The sequence below is a fragment of the Armigeres subalbatus genome, chromosome 3 (genome assembly GCF_024139115.2).
Source record: "Armigeres subalbatus isolate Guangzhou_Male chromosome 3, GZ_Asu_2, whole genome shotgun sequence".
Lineage (NCBI taxonomy): Eukaryota > Metazoa > Arthropoda > Insecta > Diptera > Culicidae > Armigeres > Armigeres subalbatus.
In genome coordinates this window covers 110,166,046-110,176,372 of record NC_085141.1, presented here as the reverse complement: position 1 = coordinate 110,176,372, position 10,327 = coordinate 110,166,046, and the positions used below count along the sequence as shown (strand labels likewise).

Here is a 10,327-nt window from a genome sequence, read left to right as displayed (position 1 = left end):
TCTTCTTCTTCTTCTATATACATAAAAATAAATTTCTGTCTGTCTGAACCTTATAGACTCCAAAACTACTGAACCGATCGGCGTGAAAATTTGTATGCAGAGGTTTTTGGTGCCGGGGAAGGTTCTTAAGATGGCGCGTGACCCCTCCCTCCTTTGGAAAGGGGGGCTCCAATACAATTGAAACAGGAATTTCTGCATAGCTCGAGAACTAAGCAGAGAATAAATCAACTTTAGGCAGACCCGACGAACTTCGTTTCGCCTTTGTGTTACACAGGGTGTCGACTACCTGGAAAGACCTGGAAAACCTTGAATTATCAGGGAATTATTGTCAACCTGAAAAAAATCAGGGAATTCGTGAACCAATCAGGGAAATCAGCAAGAGTCTGAGGCACGTGACTCACCAAAATGAAATTTTTTCTTTCAATTTGTAAATATATACCCCGGATAAAAATTTACAGTAACTTGTATGACATAACCCATTGAAATACAATAGATTGTGTGGCAAACAATACAAACTATTGTATGCTTATTGTAAAATGTTCACGGTTGTAAAAGATCTTTATTGTACGTACATTAAAATCACAATATATTTAAATGTTTCCGATATATTCTATTATATATTTATTGTTCCCTTATGTTTAGTATTGCTCATCCAAAAACTAAACAGTTTTTAAAAGTATTCGGTTTGGATGATCTGGAAATCCGTCTAATGTTATTGAATTAATATAATTTTGGAATATTTCATGGATTTATTATATTGATGAAATAACAATTGAAAACAATAAAATTACAATAGCTTTGTTTGTTAAATAAATAAAAATGTTATACCGGTTCTCAAGTATATATTTTCATATTGCAGGTCTTGTTGCAGGTCTAGAAATGTTTTGCAATAAAAATTTGATTTCAAAAAATGAAAGGGAACAAAAACTTTTGCTTATCATTTTCCTCGGAGAATGGCTGGATTCATTTGAGCGTGTACAGTTTGTTTATAATTAGTGAAGAGATGAAAATAATGAAACTGTATGGTGCAAAAGTGTTTTTTTCATTGCAGTTTCTGCTGCTGGGAAAGCGGTAGAACACTATGGCTGCTGTACCGTGGTGAGTATCTAAAGTGTCGAAGCGCGTTAGAGCATCATTACTGGGCGCGAGTATTTTGATCACTCTCACTGTACTGTCATTTTAGATTAGTCACTCTTTTTCGCATCGGTCACTATTTTCGGTATTTTCGGTTATCATTTCGGTGGCTGCATTCCGTATCGGTGACGTTCGACGTTTGATAGTTCATCAAATAGTAGCGCTGTTATTTGGTCAATTTGGTCACCTGTCAGCTGCGCTACTGTTTTAGCAGCGCGTTTAGTAGCGACCGGTAAAGTGTCAAGTAATGATACTGCGCTGACAAACGGCTTATACTCACCACCGGTAATCGTAATCTTATACTACAAAAGTTCAATGTACATAATGAGCGCAGTGGTTCATCCCGAACAAAAAATAAATGAAAATTTTATCATCATAGTACCTGATGACATGCCTGGTAACATGTATCCTTGTTCCTTTACAGAAATGAAGCTTATGATAAATAAAATACTGCTGCTGGCTGGTCACTGATTGAAGATCGTTCAGTGGCTACCATTGGCCAATCTCACCAACGGGATATAATAAGAATTGATGCAGGTAATTTTTTCTTTTCTTCTCGACGTATTTTTTCTAATAAAACTGACATTCTTTTATAATTTACATTTTTCACAGGTTTATATCTATTCGGAACAAAGTTAGTACACTTTTTAAACCGATGTTGGATTTTTCTCCAGATACAGGCAACCCACTTAACTTTGGAAGTAGTGCGCTGGATTCGTCTAAAGATATGCTAAACAACCGGAGGAAAATAAAATGATATGTAAAACAATTAATTGTATTGTATTTTTATTGTAATATTGGAGTATAATGTATTCTAAATCCTGTTGTATTTCTATTGTAAAACAATAGAAGCAGTAATTGAAAACATTTAAAACACATTGTTTTCTATTGTTTTGTCGCTCGAAATCATCCCATTGAAGAACCGTAAAATCAATTGTTTTGCTCCGAATTTTGTATGGAAAATTTTCGATTTTTTTATTGTAAAGATACATAACAACCCCCCTTTTTAATTGTAAAAGTCCCATTTACCATTCATTTTATCGTGGAAAACCATTATTTCTCATGTGATTTTATTGTCAAAATTCCATTATATTCAATGGTAAAAATTATGTTTTAAATGGTGTTGTAACATTAAAATTTATGATATTTTAATGATATTTTTTATCCGGGACGCCAATATTTTTGGATGAATTTTCCAAGAAATTCCTGAAAGAATTCCCAAAGGACTTCTTGTATTTAGGAATTTCTTTGGAATGAAATGAAATTGTTTCGAGAATCTTTTAGAAATTCTTTCGAAAATTCCTTCATGTTCTGCTTTAAAATGTCTTGAAAAATTCCTCCGGAAATGTTTTAAGCAAGCGTAGAAGAAAAGTTCAACCCCTTACTGCTTACCGTTTTTATTTAAATTGCTTTTAGAATTTTTGAGTTCTTTTAAGAGTTTTAAAAACTTCTTCGTATGTTACTATGTCTGAAACTTGATTATGCATATGTACAACATGTGATAGATTTAATTCGGAAAAGGTATTGGAGGGTAACCGCCCCTTCGGTGGGGTTTGATCCCACGACCCCAGTCGTCGTGGGATCGTGGGACCCAGGGTCGTGGGATCAAACCCCACCGAAGGGGCGGTCACCCTCCAATACCTTTTCCGAACTAAATCTATCACATGTTGTACATATGCATAATCAAGTTTCAGACATAGTAATTAATTTCCACACCGGGTGGCTTAATACCCGGCATATAGGCAATTAACTTTGAATGTACCTTCTTCGTATGGTTTCCCGTGAAGATTTTTTCGATTATCATCTTTATGCAACATCAAAGTGCCAATAGTATTTGTGGGGTTTGAGTAAAATGCCTTCAGCGTATGTTAATAGATTCGCACATCAGCGTGTCAATCGGCCAGCAGCAAGCCATGACTTTCCCTCTTCTAGTCTTCTCAGACCGCAGACCTCCGCGGCGTGCACACGCATCCACGGAGAGTCGCTGTCATAACTTCAAACCGGCCATTTAGGGCCACAAATTTTAGCGATCCTGCCAGTCTATTTGTTGGATCCTGTCGCTGATTTCATGAGGTGAGTTGAATTCAAGTGGTTAAATTGTGATGCTTGGTATATTTCAGTTTGCAAAACCACAAGGAGCCTCTCGAAAACCGTCGGAAAATGGTTTGTGGTTTGCTAAATCACAAGACGCGTCTCGAAGACCGTCGGAAAATGGTTTGTGGTTTGTAAAATAACAAAACGCGCCTCAAAGACCGTCGGAAAATGGTTTGTGGTTTGCTAAATCACAAGACGCGTCTCGAAGACCGTCGGAAAATGGTTTGGGGTTTGCAAAATCACAAGACGCGTCTCGAAGACCGTCGGAAAATGGTTTGTGGTTTGCTAAATCACAAGACGCGTCTCGAAGACCGTCGGAAAATGGTTTGCGGTTTGCAAAATCACAAGTCCCTTTGTTCTGCTGTCCGAAACATGTGTGGTACCTAACTGTCAAATCGTATGTATTTTTTCTTTCATTGACATTTAGATCCCCTATCCAGCAAAAGATGTTCCGGACAACCAGGCGTGTTACCAGACGTACTTACTTATATACTTACTATACTTAATGACACATTGTCGGAAGAGCGTTCGGAAGTGCGGAAATCGACTTCCGAACTTCAATTTGGTGCCAGCGACGTTGTCACTGTCAGCGACAAAACAAGCTCGATTTTGTAACAGATAACACCGTGTATTTATTTTATTTTTCCGTGTGAATCTCGTCGGAAGTTTGCCTTGCTGCCAGTTCATCAGCGTCATACAAACAGTTCTAAATGCACAATATGTCAGAATGCATGTTATATACTTCGCTTGGAAACATGACGGTCTATGTGGGAAAAAGGAATTTTACTGCTGAATCTGTTTTCCAGGAGTCGTATATATAACGGGGAGATATCGTCTTTGCGATCCCCAAACTTGCGTTTTTCGATAATAAAGAGTAATGGTGGATGATAAAGGGCGACAACGGTCCTCGACTCCGCGACCGACTGCCATAGTAGCTGCTGAGCAGATGCCCATTAAGATTCAGCTGTGTCACTTGCACGATTTTCTCTTGTTTGTCTCTCCGTTGGGAGAGACACAACGTGGTTACAGACTAGCTTTTTGCTGGCGCAGATGAGGCACTTGAGTGCCTTATCGCATTCCTGCGTCTTGTGATCTTCCTCACCACCTAGGTTGCTACGTTCTGGGCCCTTACAGTCGTAGGACTTGTGCCCCGACTCTAATCATCGATAGCGCCTGTCCATTGAAGGCGGCTGGAGTTTGCTTACTGGGCATACTGACCAGCTGATCTTCAACTTCCCTCGCTGCGTTACCTTTTTGGCTTCCGCGACAGGTATCTTAACGTAGGCTTCCTGCGTGCTATAGTAACCGCCTCTTAGGCGTACTGAGGATCGTACGATCGTACTTCTAGATCTCTATACCGCACTGCTCTCTGACGGCATAGACGACGTCGTCCGCGTTCGTGACCTTGTCTAGTTGCTTGCACTGGAGGGTTACTTCCACTCCTAACGACATCACCTCGACGCCGTCGCCCAATACCTCATAGGTCAGCTTCCTGTAGACCGTCCCACTAGCTTGCGCTTCGCGCTTCAGAACCAAGATCATTCCACCGGTCTGACGCTTCGCACTTCCTGATCCAGCACCGAAAGCTTTCCGGCAGCCCGCATCGATTTAAGGACTTTGGCGTTGGTGTTGAATTTTATCTGTAGATTAAAAAACACATAAATAAAGTTTAAAAAAAGGACTTTGGCGTACTTATCAGTTTTCCCCAACAAGACCTCGCCTCTGTTCTTTTCTTTCTTTGTGGGTGGAGATGCGCTCGACTTCCGCTTTGCCCTACTAATCAGCTGCCAGGGATTTTCGCATATTTTAGTGGGTTGCACATGTACTGCCGCTAACCGCAAGTCGAACACATCTGAATATAGAACCCAATATACAGGTGTGCTCGACTTGCGCTTAGCGGCAGTGTAGTTCTTATACGAGATGAGAGACCAGCAAAAGATACATAGTAGTAGAGAACATCAGCTATACATTCAGTCTAGCACCGATCTACACGGGCTGTACGACCATCATATGTAGGTAGGTATAGGCTGTTTTTAGCAGATAGGAATGATAGAAATATGGGAATTGTCCTTATCAAATAAAAGATAAAAAATAACCCTAACATAAACACTTTGACCAGAGTAGCTATATTTGCAAGCTTCATGTATGTATAAGTACGGATAAAGTAATATGAATGTATTAGTCATTATTTTCACATCAGTTCCAATGAGTTCAAGCTTCCTCACTCATTCTTCTTTTTCGTAATAAATCTGTCTATCAAACCATGCAAAATGCTACCGGGTATTCGTTGGTTTTTATTGATCAGTTCCTCGATGGCGAACGCCACTTTCTCCTGTAATTGTTCCGGCGTCAGCGATGGGTCATACTCGATCGGCTTACCCAAATGAGTTCTGAATTTGACTGGGAATCCCCCGTAAACCGGTCTTACCGGGAACCTTACAGCATTATATAGTATAATAAATAACCGTTTTGCAAAACCAATAGAGCGGAAGCCCTCCCGTAGGTTTTCCGTGAACATTGGAATAATGGGTGCCTTAGATTCGATGGCCACCTTGGCGAACCCGACGCGTCGCCTCCACAGCAACTCATAATTGCTGTCCCCGAACTGGGCCTCATAAACTCCACCGGGTGAAATCGACAACATATTGCCTTCCTTCAACACATTGGAACACGATTGTATTGTTCCCGGGCTTACTTTCATTACCCGTGCCAAGCAAGACCAACCGGGAAGCATTTCTAAGAAGCGATCACCGACGGTGTAGATCAAACGGGATCGTTTCAAGTACACGCGTGCCACCAGATAATACATATCTATGGGAATGGCACCATGATAGTAGATAATCAACGCTGGTCCATTCTCCGGCAAATTTTCCATGCCACATACTTCGTATCCTTCAATAAAAAAAAAAAAAGTTTTAGAAAATGTAAACGATTCCAGATATCTAATTACCATGAAATATCCACCCATGAGCATCCCACACCACGGCGACTAGAGTACGTGCTACATCCCAAAAATCGAAATCACCATCATTGTATACTTGTAAGATAAATCGACTGAAACAATGTATAATACACACGTCATAAACAATTCAATATAACAAAACATTTTTCACACTAACCTGTGTAGTTTATAAACGTAGAGAAATGAGATTGATAGATATATCAACAGCACGAACAGCGTCGGTAACACGAAGGTCAGCATCAACGGGGTTAGTAACCGATAGAGCCATATCGAGTAGTCAAGATCTACGTATTGACCTGAAATGCAACAAACTCTGTGAGAACAACTCTTAAAATGATATTTAAATCATCAGCTACAACAGAACAATCGTTGACATATGACCCCACTTGTAACGTGTGCTAATACCCACCTATGTAGCTGAAAATAGTAGAATTCATTACTGTGTCATTATTAAGTGCTATTAATTCCTCTGCGACGGTGCCCATTGTTTGCAAATACCTGCAAAATCCTACGTTACGTGATGTAAATTAGTCATACCAATGAACACACTCCAGAAGCTGATGTTTTGCAACGTGTTTAATCAATGGTTCATATACAGATTCATTCCCAACTCATTGATTTCTTTTATCATGTTATCACGTCTGACTCAATACCGATAAAATATTACTTGCTATTGTGACGTATCGTGAAGTCCTACTTCCTACAATTTCGCTTTGTTGTGCTTGAAGGCACCCTAATGTGGGTCATCGCCTTCGCTGCGAAACGAATTCAGCGTCAAACACAACAAATAGTAGCATAGCACTGAAGACGCTTGTTTATCTGTCCACACTTTCACTTCGTATCCAAAATGTAATAAAAACGTCCTCGAAAGATTACATCAAGCAACACTTGATTGTTTTCCAATTACAGTCGATTTCAGTGCTGCTGAAGATATTCTTGAGGTATCACGGTGCGCAACAGAATGACGAAAAACAGCGCTCGTACAAGATCAGCACTGAATCAGATGGATTGGTAGTCAGAAAACAGAGAAAAGTATCTTGCCATATACAAATACAGTACGTACGTGCTTTTTTTTGCGCAAAACAAGACTTGCGAGAGAATACACAAACGTAAATGGTAAACAGAGAGCAAACAGATGATTAGTGTGAGCGGAGACCGGAGAGACCAGATTCTGACAATATAACTGTCAAACTAAACAGCATAAGAGTGACATATTTCATAACGTTAGAATTGGACGTAAAACTAAGAAGCCTGGACAAGTGGCGCAAAATTTCCATAACGATGATCATGCTTCTCCTCACTGCTATCCATCAGAAATGCGAAACATGACTGCTAATGCCATCTTTTAGTTCCGTCCTGTTCCGTCTTCCTCCACTAAAGAACCCCATATGGAGCTGTCAGACTGAGCGTGAAGCATTTACCTTCATAGTCACGAATTCATCGTCTAAGACGAATTGAGTACTGTCCATTTAATTCCACCAGTTAATTTTCGTTATCTTTGCAGATACGTATTTCGACCACAACTGTGTGGTCGAAATACGTATCTGCAAAGATAACGAAAATTAACTGGTGGAATTAAATGGACAGTACTCAATTCGTCTTAGACGGTTTAATACATTCCACTAAACGAGCTTAATATATTTTTCCACGAATTCATATTGATTTCGAACTGCCACTTTTTTAATAATGCCAAAATGAGCCCAATGAGCCCGTTCTCAAACTATATAACGCCTTAAATTGACAATTTTTAAAGCCGACTCCCCACCCATTCTCAAGGAAATTCCTTCAATTTTTTTCTTGAAATCCTTTTAGAAGTTCTTCAGGAATACACACAGAGGGACGAATCCCTAGAAAGAGGATCAAAAGGTCATTTTTCAAAATTATGTATTTTATTTTTTGAATATTTTTCTCGCATTATTTAGGACGGAACAAATTATATATTCTTCTTTTGTCACTTGATCGTAACTTATGTCGAGGGGGGGGGGTGAATAAAAAATAAAAAATAAAATTTAAACCGAGGAAAATGAAACAGTCTTTTTTTGCGCAGCTTGATCGTATATATTTACATTTTAACTTAGAATACTTTACTTAGTTTTTGCTTTAACGTTACGCTGCTTCGAATTTACGTTTTTCAACACTGATGCGTAACATGAGCCACAAATATTGAGTTTGTTGTGTGTCACGGACGGGTTACTTACGAGACACTTCGCGCATAAGTTTTTAAATCCTTTCAGAGACGAACATTGGAAATAATGAAGATGAATTGGATCAAAGCATTTGATTTTAGGATTTTGAAAAACGTCTGGTAAACCTTCAAGTGGAACACCGCAAATATATAAGTTTTTATCAAAAAAGCGTTCTGTTTCCATTAGTTGCTGCTTGGTCATACTGTATTGAGAATACAATAGACGCGGAAATTTGCATTCAGTGCATGTAATTATGATGCGCGCTCTGGTGGAAGCTAATGCAAATGAAGGATGAGGCAACCTCTCTTCTTGTGTATGCATTGCCTTAATTTTACTTGGTTGACAATCGTCATTCGGTTCAGTACCGTATACTTCATCGAATTCCTTATATTTTTCTCCTTTGAGTTGAGGCGTCGGTAGCCAAGGGATGTTGATGGTTTGATCCATCCTCTTTGCCTTGTGAAATTTGCAATTTGTATCATTACATTTCTTCACCTAGAAATTAAATTTGTTTAGGATTAAATGAATCGAAGTACAGATAAAGTTATACTTTACTTGGAAGGTATAGGATGTCGCTTTAACATGTTTGTCAAAGAATTCTTTAAATGATGGTACGTTCATTGCTTCAGCTTTCGAAATTTTGCTCAAATTAATCTCAGGCCATTGGTCTGTAATATTTGCTTTTATCGTATTTATCTCTGCTTCGTTTGCAGCATAAGATACGATCACCTTTTCTCCTTTGTAGCGCAGTGACTCAAATCTTGATTTAAGTAGCCTTCGGGCATCTTCTGTTCCTTCTAGGGCCAAGCGAGGATAATCGTTGTTAGGGTTTTTCTCGTGAGCCTCCCGCCATTGTTTTTTAGACTTTCACCCAGATGATTCCTAGACAACGAAACTCCAATCAATGCTATGTTAGCTGTTGCCATGAATCGTTCTGCTGGATTAATAAATGAAAAATTTGGAGGCGTGCGCACTGCACACAAAAAATCCAAGTCGAGCTCGAAAAATATAGCAATGTAACTCAGCATAACCATGATGGAAGTCAGGTTATGATCAGGTCCTCCATCTGATCCGATAAACAACATTGGTCGATCAAGGTCATCTTCCGAATAACGAGTGAGAAGTTCAGCAACGTGTCTAAATGCAGTGGAGTGTTCGAATATAGCGTCTTTGAGAATTATGCACGGTTGTCCTGCATACCAAGCATTAGATAAATCCGTAGGAGGAATCAGTTTAATTGATATCGAAGGGGTTAGATGCTGCGGTATGTTGTCGTGATCTAAAGCGTTCAATCCTCGATTATCCAAGCCTGCTTTAAGAACTGAACGTTGTCTTCTTGTAGCGCTGACTGGAGCGCCTTCAAATCCCACCGGAATTGCTGCTTTGTCATCCAGAAAGAAAACTAGACTGGAAGTATGAAAACGACCTGGAAGGAAAATTTCAATCATGATACAAATCGTCAAAGCAAGCGTTAAATGTCTAATAGTATATACCTGCCATCATTTTCATGTACTGGAATTGCTTTGCCCCATAATGTTGATCGGGATGTGCTTTACGTAGTGTACGCACTTGCAATCCATATTTGATATCAAACCTACTGTAGTACCTTTCAGCGGTACGATTACGTGGGTTTCTGGGTGTAAATTGTAGACGAAAATACTCAGCTGAGGGTACGTTGTTGTTCGGACATCCTGGGTACACACTTAACTCATTTCACAGTATTCGGTAAATTTTACCGAAATCTCAACAGCCGAACTGTTCGGTAATTATTTTACAGATTTTTCGTAATTTTTTTCCATTGTTTAACTGTCAAAATCACCGAAAATCAGTAAAATTATTTACCGAGCAGTTCTGCTGTTGAGATTTCGGTAAAATTTTACCGAATTCGGCGATTTATTATAAGTGTGTAAAGCTGATTCATTTTTTCTTCGCATATGTCCATCAGATCACG

The 10,327-nt window shown here is 39.3% G+C and overlaps 1 protein-coding gene and 1 long non-coding RNA gene across 5 annotated transcripts in view; one reads left to right on the top strand and one right to left on the bottom strand.

Annotated features, from left to right (window-relative positions):
• Positions 1-1,007: 1,007 nt before the first annotated feature.
• On the top strand, positions 1,008-1,931 carry LOC134225192 (uncharacterized). Of its 2 annotated transcripts, none has more exons than XR_009983189.1 (3): positions 1,008-1,098; positions 1,559-1,671; positions 1,747-1,931. It is a non-coding gene; the product is annotated as an uncharacterized LOC134225192 (long non-coding RNA). The 2 variants fall into 2 exon arrangements; XR_009983188.1 differs by lacking the exon at positions 1,008-1,098 and adding an exon at positions 1,126-1,419.
• Positions 1,932-5,333: 3,402 nt separating this feature from the next.
• LOC134224736 (monoacylglycerol/Diacylglycerol O-acyltransferase) overlaps positions 5,334-10,327 on the bottom strand; it is a 61,486-nt gene continuing 56,492 nt past the window's right edge. The window contains exons 1-5 of one of the 3 annotated variants that reach the window (XM_062704265.1): positions 6,858-7,228; positions 6,600-6,698; positions 6,348-6,486; positions 6,179-6,282; positions 5,334-6,120 (exon numbers count right to left, since the gene is read on the bottom strand). In XM_062704265.1, coding sequence (XP_062560249.1) covers positions 5,450-6,120; positions 6,179-6,282; positions 6,348-6,486; positions 6,600-6,675 — 990 coding nt within the window. In that variant the 5' untranslated portion in view covers positions 6,676-6,698; positions 6,858-7,228 and the 3' untranslated portion in view covers positions 5,334-5,449. Of the gene's footprint in view, positions 6,121-6,178; positions 6,283-6,347; positions 6,487-6,599; positions 6,699-6,857; positions 7,229-10,327 lie in introns of those variants that run through there. The other 2 variants (XM_062704266.1, XM_062704267.1) reach the window with 2 other exon arrangements.